At 54.3% G+C, this 14,536-nt stretch overlaps 1 protein-coding gene across 2 annotated transcripts in view; it reads left to right on the forward strand.

Annotated features, from left to right (window-relative positions):
• FBLN1 (fibulin 1) overlaps nt 1-14,536 on the forward strand; it is a gene marked incomplete at its 5' end in the record, with an annotated part of 79,388 nt that overhangs the window by 41,754 nt on the left and 23,098 nt on the right. The window contains 2 exons of one of the 2 annotated variants that reach the window (XM_082849980.1): nt 1,506-1,629; nt 8,768-9,207. In XM_082849980.1, the coding sequence (XP_082706106.1) occupies nt 1,506-1,629; nt 8,768-9,122 (479 nt within the window). In that variant the 3' untranslated portion in view covers nt 9,123-9,207. Of the gene's footprint in view, nt 1-1,505; nt 1,630-8,767; nt 9,208-14,536 lie in introns of those variants that run through there. The other variant, XM_082849979.1, reaches the window with a different exon arrangement.

Here is a 14,536-nt window from a genome sequence, read left to right on the forward strand (position 1 = left end):
TCAGTGCCCGGAAGACCCCATAGCATAGCACTGCTGTTTAGTCTTTCGTTCAGTCACTCGACAAACCCAGGCCCTGCTGGGTGTTAAGGGCAAAGCAGTGAGCAGACGGCGCAGTCCTCTGTCCCAGGGTGATGATCCCCACTTGGCGAGGGGATGGGCCTGGTCAGAGTGTGTGACAACCCAGAGGTCTCTGTATTTAGGGACACTATGGCTGGAGGATGCCGCGGGGGCCCGAGGGTCGGCTAAACGAGGGGCGAGCGACATCCATCCAGTTGTACTAGGCTCCCATTTCTAAGGACACTCCAGGGGTCATCAGCGTCCTGTAACCGTCCATTTGGTTACGGGGGGGGGGGGTGCTAAGTAGATATTTGTGAAGGGGCGACCCTGGAACGGGCGCGTGGGCCTCACCTCCGGGAAGGGCCGCAGAAGCTGAGTCAGAAGTTGGCTCTGTTCAGCCCCTCCTGATGAGTCCCCACGTGGGGCTGGTGGCCCAGAGGCTCTGGAGGGCCCGGGTCCTGCAGATGTCCTTTCTGGTCATGAAGAAGGTTTGAAGACTTTGATCAAAGGCAGGCAGGAGCTGTGGCGTTTCCTGGGAGGGACCCGCTCAGCTCGTCCAGAGCTCCGGATGGAAGTTGCTCTGTTTTCACATTTCTGACGAAGCAGATGACCTGGCCAGGCGCCCTCACCGCAGCCTGGGGTCCTGCCAGACACAGTGAAAACACATTCCTGAGCCTCAGCCTTTGAGATTGGGGAGAGCTGTTTTTGCCACCAATGGTCAGGATTTGGCATCTCTTAACAGATGCCTCTGGCACAGTGACATCCCCTGGGCCCACCATTTGGCTGCTCTGGAAAGTTGAGGGAAGGGGACGGCTCCCCATGTCCAGGGTGACCTCGTGACATGCCCCAGGCCGGGTTCCGGTCCATCCCAGATAGTCACTGACTTTGGACGCTGGGCCCAACATAGAATCCCTTTAAGCCTCAGTTTCCTCGTCTGTAATATGGGGCTAGTGGCTTCTGCTCATTCCCTCCTAGGATGTTACAAGTGGCACGTGAGGTAAGGCTGATGCAACTCAGGAGCCTCAGAGAGGCACTGGCTGCCTGGATTCAAAGCTCGACTCCACCACTTACAGAATGTGTGACCTTAGGCCAGTCACTTAACCCCTATGACTCTTCCCTAAAATGGGGATAATAACAGTACTTGCCTCATTTAATTAGAATGAGAAGCAGGTGTTTCCTGCAAAACACTTTAAGGGCTGTCATATAGTGTTTGCCGTTATCCTTATTATGCTTAATCCTAGGATTGTGAATAATAGGTATATTAAATATAATCTCCTATAAGTAAAAACGCTGGCACAGGGCTCTGCTCCAGAGAGCAGCCAGTGGAGGGCAAGGATGGCCTGATCCCCCCTGACCCTGGTTGATGGGAGGCCTGGGCACCCCTGTCTGTGGATGGGGATGGCTGGGGGGCCTTGGCCTTCACCGTGCTGCCTTGGGATCTCCTGCAGACATTGATGAGTGTGTGACCGGCATCCACAACTGCTCCATCAACGAGACCTGCTTCAACATCCAGGGCGGCTTCCGCTGCCTGGCCTTCGAGTGTCCCGAGAACTACCGCCGCTCCGCAGACACGTAAGTCCCTCGGTCCCCGTGATCGTCTGTCTGTGTTGGCCTTCCTGGGGCCCCGGCTCCCGGCCTGGGCGGGTAGTTAATGAGCCGTGCCCTCCCATGTGGGTCTTGGGAAACTCAAGGATCCCTGGTTCTCAGGCGCCTAAGTGCCAATGAGACTGGTTGCAGAAAGTGAAGGTAGTGACCTCATATGGGCTCAAGGTGGGCAGGCCTGCTCCCAGACTCACCTGTGCATGGAGCCAGGCAGAAACCCCAGCCGTCTCTCTCCCCGGGGTGAAGCCTTGGGCAAGGGACAGCTCTCTGGGCCTCAGTTTCCTCATCTGTGACATGCAGATGGCAGAACCTGCTCTGACTCGGATAAAGGTAGCAATGACTCTGGGTGAGCCAACGTGGCTTGTTAGGGTGTCATTGTTAGATGACCTCACCTGAAAGTCAGATTCTCTTCAACCCAGTGACGGCGTGGGAACAGCACGAAAGGTTCTGTGTCCTCAGCTTGAAGCTGTGTGTCCATATGTCACTGCAAGCTCACTCAGTCTCAGGCCACTGGGATATATCCTGCTGGGGTGTCCAGGAGCCTGTTCCTCAGGGAGCAGTGAGGACCCTCTGGTCTCGCCCCACACGACCCCATCCCTTATTTTATCAGATGGCTCTCCTTTCGTGCCCCCGGCGGTTGTTTCAGGAAAAGCTCCACGGTGGGAGCCAATCTCAGGAGCGTGGATGCGTGACCCCTTCCCTCCAGCCCTGGGAAGTGCTCACAGCCAGCACACAGCCAGGCTGCCTGGGAGACTCGGCCTCTTGGCCTTGGCCCTGGTCAGTGCCACCTTGGGCGGGGTCCCAGGCCCCAGCATCCACTTGTTGTTCTGGTCCCGCCTCCTGCTGGCCGAATGCCAGAGCAGGAGATGCTCAGATGGCCCCAGCGTTCTTCCCAGCATCCGCGGTGTTCATCCCCCGGCCTTGCGGCTCCTGCCCCCACCCCCGCAGGTCCTCTCAGTTTCCCCAGCGGGCGTGCTTGCCAGGTAGGGAGAAGCCACTCCAGAACTGGGTTTGCCAGCATTCCAAAGAGCCTGTGGGTTATGCAACAGCTAAGTGGGCAGTCTTGGTGCTCCCCTGAGCCGTGGAGAAAGATCCGTGCCCTTACTTTGAGGCTGCGCTGCTCCCAGGACCCTCGTCGGGGTCTGGGTCTGGGTCTGGGGATTCTGGAAGACTGGCTGGCTGCTCTCCATGTATAACTCACACACAATCACGAAAGCAAGAGGGGAGGAGGCTGCCCTGTGCAGGGACTTCACGCCTCCTAAGCGGGCGTGGGCAGGCCGGCAGGCTAGCGCCGCGTCCCGAGGTTGTGGCTGAATTTGCCCCCGCGCCCCACCGCGCTGACGCTCGTTGCGGAATCCTTCGCCGCCCCGCCGGGCCAGCGAAAGGCATTTACTTGTTTGGGGAATGTTCACCGCGAGCCTACTGTGTGCAGGCACCTGGGCAGACAGTGGGCCCACAGAGGCCCCCCATCCCCTGCTCTGAGCCCCGGAGGAGCACATGCAGAATGGCAGTGGGCAGGGTGCAGGGGTACTGAGACCAAGGAGGGCCCCCCGGCTCCGGCGGGGAGCACGGTAGCCAGGGGAGCCTGGAGTCCTGGCCGTGAATATGGGGTATTCAGCGAGGAACCACGTTCTGCTGACCGAGGGATTGATGCTCCAGGGCCTGGTCTGTCTCCATCCCATGGGTTCCTCAGCCTGACCCCCAGGGGATGATAAAGAGGGGGCTCCGTCATTCTCTGTATTAAAAGGGCAGGAAGTGAGCCCCTACCCACAGTCAAGGTGAGAGGGGAAGGGTGAGGCCCCAAGCAGCCTCTCCAGGGAAGACTGTGGCCCCGTTGACCAACGTGCCGCTCACCAGCGCCACCCAGCGGCCGGAGCAGAGGCTGGGAGGCGAGTGGAGCTGGGAGAAGGTGTGGTCCCCGCCCTGAGGGTCCTGACTGAGCCCCTGTGGCTGTTCTCGGATCTCATGGAGATGCTGTCTGGCATTGAGATGAATGTCCGGCTCGCTTAGGTTTGCCTCCTACGCTCAGTCCGTTCCAGGCCCCTTGACCTTGACCGTGACCAGGTCCTGTGAGCTTCTTGCTGTAAAGGGGGCGGTGATATCGCCCTCCTGCGTTCCTGTAGGGTGACCTGCAATTGTGGGGCTGAGCCACCTCCGTACCGCTCTGAGTTCAGCCCTGGGGGGTATGGATAGGCGCCCCAAGGCGTGTTTTACTGCCAGTATTTGTGGATGGAGGGAAGGTGGGCCCTGGTGTCCATGTTGGGGCATGGCCTGGGAGGCCGCCCGGAGGAAGAAGGAACCAGGGCTGGGTCCCCTCCTGGCTTCCGGGCCTGGCTCTCCTGTTCCTCGGTGCTGTGACCTTGGGTCTTGGTCACCCAAGGGCCCTTTTTGCCTCTGTAACACAGCGCTGACGATACCTGCTTGTCAGTGCCTGGAGGATTGGCAGTAACGCCCCACGTGCCCAGCCCACGGCCAGCATTGGTGCCCAGACAACAGTGGTGGTGAGAAGGATGGCAGCCGGCCACCCTGTTCTCTCGTCCTCAGAATCCAGAGGTTCCTCAGAGCAACTCTGCAGCCCTCGCTCTGCTGCTGACTGTGTGCCTGTGGGCTGACTGTGTGACTGGAAGGTCTAGGGTCGCTCAGCCCTTACATGGGAAGACGAGACATGGGTTCCTGAAGGGCTGTGTGGTCCTGGGGCCGTGCCTGCTGCACATGGGAATCTGTCTAGTTACAGTTTCTCCCTTGTTAACCCTGTTGAGGTATCACGGACCAGCCAGGAGCCCAGCGTCAAGCACAGGAAGTGAGGGCCGGGCCTGGAATCCCAGGTTGAGGGGCCATAGGGGGTCTCATCCTGGTTGCCTCGTCCCAGTTGGGGGGGTTACTCTGGGACCACAGGAGCACCGCTAGCTTAGGGTGAGCACGGTGACAGGTCACTGACACGTCATGTAGACCGACGTGGGCAGGACGCAGGCCAGAGCTCCAGGTGCTCCAGGTGCGGAGGGGCCGCCCCTCTCTCAGCACTGCAGACCCCTCAGACTGGAGTTTTCTACTTTTCAGCCCTTTTCCTTCTCCACAAAAATCCTCCTAAAGGATTTACTATCTGACCTTCAGAAAGCAATTTGTAAAATTTAAAAAGGCTGCATTAGGAAGGACCCAGTAACTGGCCCTTCTGTGGTTAGCATTAAGGGAGCCTTTACAGGCAAGATTGGAGTCTCTCTCTCTCTCTCTGTGTCACTTTGTCTTTCTGTCTCTGGGCCTCAGCCTTCCCTCTCTCTACACAGCCTCCTTCTGGCCAGTGGTGACTGGAACATGACCCAGCAGGCTGGGCCGCAAACCACAGGGCTGGGCCTCACGGACTGACCAGGCTGTTAAGATCCCAAACACACAATTCCCTCCTCCCCACAGGAGGAATGTTCAGTGTTGCAGAGCCTGGGGTGGGACCGAAAACATCCTCTTTACCCCCTCGGCGGGGCAGCCCCCTGAGACCCGGGGTCTTGGAAGCCAGAGCGAGGCTGGGCAGCCTTGGCTGGCACAGCTGTTCGGCCCCAGGTGGTAATGCGGGTGGACAGAGCGGGTGAAGCCCTGCCCCGGCCGGTTCCTGGGGCTTGTGTCCAGAATGACAGGAGCCTGAAAGTCAGGGAACCGCCAGCAGGGACGGCTGCGGGCATCAGACAGCCTGGGGGGCGGCCAGAATGGCCATGCCTCCCGGGAGAAGGGACTGGCCTTGAGGACCTTTTTTCTCTGGCGTGTGGTGGCCTTCAATGATTGCATTTTCATGGAACTTGGGGTGTCCCGATCAAATTCGTTGAACTGAAAAATCGGGGCACATTGTTCTCTCATGCGGGTCGAGATGGAAACCAAGGTGCGTGGTCCCGGGGGTCCGGGCCTCCTCTGCTCCGTAATAGATGCAGTGGCGACGGCCCCTCCTCTGTCTAGACATACCGGCTGACAAAGACTCCGCTGCCGTCCCCAGGCTGACAGGCAGTTTGCCAGAGGCAGTTGTTATAATTTCTGAGTTGTTTCAACAAATATGGGGGAGAGCAGGATAGGATAATTGATGTTGGAACTGACCAGGAAAATCAGGCCCGTATTTACTCGTGTGCAGGTAGAAAACACGTAGGTGTCGAGCTGGTCCTGGAGATGAAGCCAGAGAGCCACAGCCCCACCCTTGGGAAGCAAGCCATCTGAAAGGAGCCAGGCCCAGAAGGGCCCAGAGTGAGGAAGGGCTGGCTCTGCTTGGTGACCCTGTGGGGTTGGGGGTGGGTGGAGACCATCGAGGAGGAAGGAGGATCCAGCTCTCTGGTGTGTGATACCAGACCTTCATGCACACCTCATGTTCCCTGCCTTCCACCCATGCCGGGTTAATCCTCTGGCGAATCAAAATCCTGGCCTTGGATACGGGAAACGTGGGAAAACTTTAACGCACATGCAGGAGACCCTGGCGCCACCTGCTGGCCAGATCCACCAGGCCCTTCCTGAAGCAGCTGGGCCGTGCGTGTGTGCGTGCGTGCGTGCGTGCGTGCGTGCGTGCGTGTGTGTGTGTGTGTGTGTGTCTCCTCACTGTCAGTAGGATAAGGAGAACCGGGTGGGACAGTGAGGTGAGCTTGGGGAAGGAGAAGCCCCGATGCACCCAGCACGAGGCCAGGCCCCGTCCCTCGGTTTCTCCACAGTCACCTGGCACACTCGCAGCTGGCCTGAACCTGGGTGTCTCTGGGGGAGGGGCCTGCCCCTCAGTAGCACCCACGCCCACCTTCTTTCCTCCCTCTCCCCCTGCCTCTGAGCCTCCTCCCGTGCAGGACCCTCCTCTTCGGTGTTCCTGATCTCCACACCCCTTTACTAGCGTGGAGCTCATTCCCAGGGCTGCCCTTTCTAAGAGCTCAGAATGGTAAATGGCCAACTAAAAGAAAGGATTTTACATCCTGGGCATAGGATGTAAAAAGAGACAGCGCTCACAATAGACGCCAAGTGTAAATACGTCCTAGTCACCTGACAAGAGGCGTGGAAACTAGAAAAGTTGAAATGGAGGCATGATACAAGACTAGGACAGTAAATGCTTGTGGTTGGAGAATCCAGACAGTCAAGATGGCAGAACTTCCTGGGACACGTGCTCTGTCAGGTCCCGCAGGGCTCCGCACCTTGGCTCTGCTCCTAAGGCAGTTGCCTTCGGAGTGTGATGGGCCTGGAGTTCAGGAGGCAGAAGATAGGCCCTGTTCTTATCTCACAGGGCGTTAGATCCTGTCCCCGTCCTGTCACAGGACGTTAGAACCTGTCCCCGTCCTGTCACAGGACGTTAGAACCTGTCCCCGTCCTGTCACAGGACGTTAGAACCTGTCCCCGTCCTGTCACAGGACGTTAGAACCTGTCCCCGTCCTGTCACAGGAAGTTAGATCCTGTCCCCGTCCTGTCACAGGACGTTAGAACCTGTCCCCGTCCTGTCACAGGACGTTAGAACCTGTCCCCGTCCTGTCACAGGACATTAGAACCTGTCCCCGTCCTGTCACAGGAAGTTAGATCCTGTCCCCGTCCTGTCACAGGACATTAGAACCTGTCCCCGTCCTGTCACAGGACATTAGAACCTGTCCCCGTCCTGTCACAGGACATTAGAACCTGTCCCCGTCCTGTCACAGGACGTTAGAACCTGTCCCCGTCCTGTCACAGGAAGTTAGATCCTGTCCCCGTCCTGTCACAGGACATTAGAACCTGTCCCCGTCCTGTCACAGGACATTAGAACCTGTCCCCGTCCTGTCACAGGACGTTAGAACCTGTCCCCGTCCTGTCACAGGAAGTTAGATCCTGTCCCCGTCCTGTCACAGGACATTAGAACCTGTCCCCGTCCTGTCACAGGAAGTTAGATCCTGTCCCCGTCCTGTCACAGGACATTAGAACCTGTCCCCGTCCTGTCACAGGACGTTAGAACCTGTCCCCGTCCTGTGACAGTAGGTTAGAACCTGTCCCCATCCTTGTACAGGAAGTTAGAACCTGTCGCCGTCCTGTCACAGGACGTTAGAACCTGTCCCCGTCCTGTCACAGGAAGTTAGATCCTGTCCCCGTCCTGTCACAGGAAGTTAGATCCTGTCCCCGTCCTGTCACAGGAAGTTAGATCCTGTCCCCATCCTGTCACAGGACATTAGAACCTGTCCCCGTCCTGTCACAGGATGTTAGAACCTGTCCCCATCCTTGTACAGGAAGTTAGAACCTGTCGCCGTCCTGTCACAGGACGTTAGAACCTGTCCCCGTCCTGTCACAGGACGTTAGAACCTGTCCCCGTCCTGTCACAGGACGTTAGAACCTGTCCCCGTCCTGTGACAGTAGGTTAGAACCTGTCTCCATCCTTGTACAGGAAGTTAGAACCTGTCCGCATCCTGTCACCGGAAGTTAGAACATCTCTCCATCTCCGTCTCAAGCCCTGGTTGGCCCTGTGGACACAGACAGGGAACTGGGCCTAGAGCACAGGGAGTGGGGGAAGATGGGGAACAGACCTCACTGCCTGAGCACAAGTCTAGCTTCCCCACACACTCTGTGACCTCAGGAAGGCCACTGACTCTTTTCAGCCTCAGTTTCCTCATCTGAAAAATGGCCCTCAGCCCCCCATCCCCAAGGGGTGTGATCACACTAGCGGAGGCGTGATGACGAGTAGCCGTGCGCTCCGTAAGCGGCAGCAGCCGTGCTTGCCGGCGTGCAGACACTCACTTCGGGGGTCGTCTCCAAGACCCGCTCGGGAGCCCTGTGTCGCCCTGACCACTGTCTGGGTGAGGAGCCAGGAGCCTGGACGACACTCAGAGGGCAGGGTGTGCCTGGTGAGGACAGCCCGGGGTGGGGCTCTGCCAGTGAGAAGGGGACACACCTCGCTCCAGGCACGACCCTTGACCCCAGCCACCCAGCGCCCCCTGAGGGTGTTGGAAGAGGCTAGTGCCTGAGCCCGCGGCCCGGAGGTCCCCGGCACCTCCCACAGGTGAGTGAGGGGTGCTCTTCCCGTTGGCTGATTGGCCAGAGGGGCGGCGGGAGGCCCCGCCCAGCGAGCCCCCGCTTCCCCGCCCCCATGCTCTGTTGTTTCTCCGCTTGCTGAATGGGCCCTAACGCTCGTTCTCTCTGTCCACTTTTCTTGCAGCCGCTGCGAGCGCTTGCCTTGCCATGAGAATCAGGAGTGCCCCAAGCTGCCTCTGCGAATAACCTACTACCACCTCTCTTTCCCCACCAACATCCAAGTGCCTGCCGTGGTTTTCCGCATGGGCCCCTCCAGTGCCGTCCCCGGGGACAGCATGCAGCTGGCCATCACCGGCGGCAACGAGGAGGGCTTTTTCACCACCCAGAAGGTGAGCCACCACAGTGGGGTGGTGGCCCTCACCAAGCCCGTCCCCGAGCCCAGGGACTTGCTCCTGACCGTCAGGATGGAGCTCTCTCGCCACGGCACCGTCAGCTCCTTTGTGGCCAAGCTTTACATCTTTGTGTCCGCAGAGCTCTGAGCACGCGCTTTGGGCTGTGGGGGGCCCCCTCTTGTTGCTTTCCTCACCCTCCCCTCCGGGATCCGAATAAAGGTTCAGCGGACGATCCCACACAGCATGGCTGGCGTGCCTTGGTTTTATTTGGCGTGGTCGGGTGTCTCTGTGCTTGTCCCTGGTGGGGAGGGGGCAGCCGAGCAATGCCTGGTGCCCCCAAGGGTGACCACGGAGTGTTTTCCGTGAGGGGTGTGCGCCCAGGAGCCCCCGTTGGGGGGCCTCACAGCCCACGCCGCCAGGGAGCCCAGGCCCGGAGAGAACGAGGCTCAGGTGTTTCATTTGACGTGATTCTCTCTCCTCCGCTTGTGTTTAGCCCAGAGGACGAGGTGACCAAGGCCCCCAGGGTTGATTGACCTCCGTCCCCTCTCACTTCACAGATGTGGAAACTGAGGCCCAGAGAAGGGGAGGGACTTGGCCAAGGTGACGTGGGCCATTTGTGGTAGAGCCAGGTCTACTGGCCCCAGCTTCGTTTCCTTACTGTGTCACCAGGAGCTGAGCCTTTAACCGAGGCAAAAAAGCTCTATCGTGAGACTCAAACCTCCCTTTCTGTTTGTCTTGATGGGAGGCCCGAACTGTGGAAAAACACTGAACGCAATTGCAGCATCTTGGATGCAGCCCTTACATAAGTGAGGTCGGTTCCCTCCACTAAGGTTCTCAGCTTCGTACCAGGAAGAGGCAAAGGACAGCACGATGAATGTGCCACTCATGGGACCCCCTAAGCCAGCGTCAGGTCCTTCATATGCGTTGCTTCCCATCCTGTGGGGCGGGTGTTTCATCCCAAGAGAGACTCAGAGGGGGCGAGCGATTTGCCCAAGATCACACAGTGGGTATTGGAACCTCGGTTTGCTGACTACACAGCTTTGACTCTTCCACCATGATCCCAGCCAAGTCCCCAACGTGCCTCTCAAGGCCCTGCGTCATTAGTGCTAATGTCCATCTCCAGCCTGACCTCAAATTGTTCTCCCTTCGCTCACCTCCCTGGAGCCACACTGCCCAGCTCTTTGCTGCCTCAGGCCCTTTGCACATGCTTTTGCACGCTTGGCCTGAATGTTGGTTAAACCTCAGCCTGTATGTTCCTGTCTCAGCTGGGCCTCCCTTGACATCCGTTGGTTATATTTTTCTGTCAGTCTTTCTCATAACACTGCCTTTGGGATGCTCATCACAGTTTGCAGTTCCTATTTATCTGTTTTGCTTTTGTCTTCCCCACCATCCAGAAGGCTCCATGAAGGCAGGGACCAAGTCTGTCTCATTCAGTGCCGTGTCGCTAGCTCCCGGCAGGGCCTAGCACACAGTAGGTGCTCTACCCCTGTCTGTTGGGGGAATGGATGACTTCCTGCCAACATTGCTTTGCATGTCTAGCATTTCTGTGGCTGCTGGCTCTGTTTTCAAGCAGAAATGTGAAGGGAAGGCAGAATGTCAAGAGGAATCAAGTAAAGGTTACTGGAGGATCCTAAGGTCCTTCCTACAAGTACATGGAAGGAAAATGGGGAAGGGGCCCACCTTGCTGTCTAGTGGAGAGGACGGGCATACAGTTAACACTATGCCCAGTGCCCTATGACAGAGGCAGCGGTTAACTCGCCATGGGAGCACGCACATGCTCCTAGCCATTCATCTCCAAACCCCCACTGCCTCCCAGACCCCTCTCTGAGCATCTCTGGTCTGGACTGGCTTCCAGTCTCCTATCTTCCAAGCTGAAGCCAGAGGACCTCTCTGAAGGACCAGTCTGGTTATGTCCCTCCCCTCTTTAGAAACTTCTATGATTCTTTCACTAGCAGACGAAGCCCAACTCCCTTGGAATGGCATTCGAGGCCCTGCCTACTCCAGCCTCTGCCCATCTTTTCAGCTACATCTCCCTCCCGCTCCCCGCTCTAGCTCACCCCCTTGCTTGTGTTCCAGCCACGCGGGGCTCTTGTCCTTCTCCACATGCACTTTCTCCGGGCTTTAGCATGTACCATGCCATCCTCCTGCAAACTGCCGTTCTCCCTGAAGCCACGCCCTCAGCGAAACCTCTCCTGAAGCTGAGCTCTTCTAGCGCCGGGCGTACTCCATCAGAGCAGTTACCCTGTCATTACTTTTTATCGTCCCCACTTCTCTGGGCCTGTTGGAAGGCAGGGATTGTATCTGTGTTCTCTACACTTTCAGAATGTCTGGCCTGTGGAAGGAGCTCAGTAAACATCCGAGTAAACATGTGGATGGATGGATGGATGGATGGATGGACGGATGGATGGATGGATGGACGGACGGACGGACGGACGGACGGACGGATGGGTGGATGGATGGATGGATGGGTGGGTGGATGGATGGATGGATGGATGGATGGATGGTTGGATGATGGATGGGTGGATAGTATTTTCAAGGTTTAGTTCAAATATCACCTCTCCTGTGAAATCAGCAAGACACAGCAGGGATTCATCATGTATTCAGTTATTCTTTTATCATGGTCCAGATTATTCAGGCCACAGAAGCACTTTTCCCATAGGAGTGTTAAGATGGGGGGGTGGGGGAATTCTCAGGGGCTTTAGAAGCCAGAATCCCCTCTACAACATTCCCACCAGCTTTGTTTGCACTTGCCCTTGTCTGCGGAACTCCCTGCCTCTTAAGGTGGCCTGTTCCATTTCAGGACACCTCTGATGTTTCTCTGTGTGTACCTGAGAGCACATGTGGGGATGATATCTGAATTACCTGCCTGCTCACCTCCCTGCAGTTCCTTGAGGCTACTTAGCAGTATTCCTGGATCATCCTGCTGAGATCACACAGTGCAGAAGAAACAAACCAAACAAACAAACAAAAACACAAGAGTTTTAATGTCCTCCTTGCCATTTATTAGTTCTGTGACCTCGGATAAGTCATTTGCCTTTCAGAGCTTCAAGGCCCACGTCCTGGATTATTTTGAACATTACGTGAAGTTACTTACACACGAGGCAGTGTCTGGCATGTGGTAGGCAGTTAATAAGTGTTGGTTTCTCCCCTCATTGGAAGGTACTTGAGTGTTCGTTTGGATCTTGATTTAAATGGGGGATAGAAGTTCAGAGGGTTTGTAGAGCTGCCATCACTTCTGACTCCTGGACCTGCGTGTGCACTTTTTTTGGGGGGGGCTGTGCCAAAAAGCACAGCGTGCTTTGTGGCTTGTGGGATCTTAGTTCCCCAACCAGGGATTGAACCTGCACCCTTGGCAGTGAAAGTGCAGATTCCTAACCACTGGACCGCCAGGGAATTCCCATGTGTGTGCCCTTCTGACTGTCACAGTACCAAATCAGGCTCCCAAGGATAGAGGATAATAATTATGATTATCATTATTATACTGATGAAAATAATAACAGCTATGACAGCTAACACCTGGACACTGCTGTCTGTGAGCCAGGCACAGTGCCAAGCATTTAACTAACCCTCACGGAGCCTAGTGAGGACAGTGCTGTTATGATCCTCATTTCACAATGAAGACATCGGGGAGAGAGAGGTTAAGTAGCTTGCCCAAAGTCCCCATGCTGATGTAAGGTGGGCCCGGGGTTCAAACACAGGCAGCCTGGCTCTGGAGTCTGCTCTCAGAAGGGCAGCCCCATGCTGTGAAGGGGGCAGGATACCGGGATGAGTCAGTGCTCCTCAGCTTGCTACTCTAGCCTCTTCTCGGAAAGCCCTGCATACCAGCCCCATTCTAAAATTCCCAAGTGAAAAACAAAGCATTTTATTAGCCAAGGAAGGAGGCAGTGTGGTGTAGAGGAAAAAGCTGTGAAGGTTAAATGAAGTGATGTGTGCAGCTGTCCAGCAGAGACATCAATGAGGTCTGAAAAACCACTGTGAACCACGCCTCTTTCTCAAATTTCAGGAAAACTAATTTCACATAAAAATGATCAACTCAAAATTATCCAGGTTAAATCTCATAAAAGATATTGTAGGGAAAAAGAGAATAAAGAACAGAATGATATCCTTCTGGGTAATGAAAGTACACCAGGAAGATATGCTCACAGACTAGATCAAAACTGTAGCCTATATCAAAACAAACTAAAAGGATTGAGAAAATTACCAAAAATGAAGGAAAAATGTAAGCCAGAATGAAGAAAAACCAAGAAATGAAGTAATGGAACTCAAGAAATAATTTAAAATTAAAGCAGAAAGCAGTTTCAGAAATAAATACTTAAGGAGAAGTTGAAAAGAAGAAAAATTTTATAAATTGAAAAATGAATAACGAAAGAGATGAAAAGGCTTGAAGAGAAAGTGACAGATGTTAAAGATAGGCAAAGAAGATCCAACATACAGATAATAGAAATCTCCAAAGAACTAACCCAAAACAAGGGAGGGGAGCAATAAATACTAAAAATGATTACTCAAGAAACTTTACAGAAATGTTAAGAAAAAGATTTGAAATTCCATATTGAAAGAACACCCAACATACCTGAAAATATTGACTCAGAGCAACCAACACCAAGACAAAACAAAAAAATCCCTGTGCTTTTGGGCAAAAACAGCAAGTGACTTTTATGGGAAAAAATTATATTATCATCAGACTTCTTCACAGCAACACTTATGCCAGAAGGAAATGAATACTTAGGATATTTAGGAAAACGTAAGCCAAGGATTTTATACCCAACAAAACAGACTTTCCTATACAAAGGGCACAAACTATTATCAACATGCGAAATTGTCAACATGCAAGCACTAAACATAGTTACTCATAGAACTACAACTAAATGAGTGCAGTAAGAAAAAAGGGAAGTATGGGGACTTCCCTGGTGGTCTAGTTAAGACTCCGCGCTTCCACCGCAGGTGGCGCGGGTTCGATCCTTGGTCAGGGAACTAAGATCCTGCATGCCACGCAGTGTGGCAAAAAAAGAAAAAAAAAAGGAAAGAAATGGCTCAGACAATGTAGAAATAGCACATCTATTTAAAAATTGTAGGTAGAATAGGGAGAACATATCCAACAAAAATTATTCTGATTAATTATGTTAGTGGTAGTAATTTTAGTATTGTTGTTCTGAGAGTACTGGGTTAACTATGAAATATACTAAATAAATAAGTATGGAATATTCTATCATCTCCTGTGTTCTTAAGAATGAGGATTTTGATATGGAAAAAAGGAGATTCCTTTGGTACATAGAAGAGATTAAGTAAAAAACTATGTGGTTCTTGTTTTGAATTGTCAATATCAGTATGAACTCATGATGTAGTTTATCTCTAAAAATGTCCACTGAAGAAGCCTAGAAACAATGACCAGCTCAGTAGGACTGAGCAGTCCTGGTATCCAGACTGTGGTCTTGAAATACCATTTTCTACTAAAAAACAAAACAAACCCAACACTTCTTGGAGAAATCGCTGGGGCAGTAAAAGTGTAAGATGAGGCTGGACCGCCTTGTCAAGCCAGACAGCAAGAAAACCATCAGAGATTC

Source organism: Leucopleurus acutus, assembly GCF_964270905.1.
Source record: "Leucopleurus acutus genome assembly, chromosome: 11".
Taxonomy (NCBI): domain Eukaryota; kingdom Metazoa; phylum Chordata; class Mammalia; order Artiodactyla; family Delphinidae; genus Leucopleurus; species Leucopleurus acutus.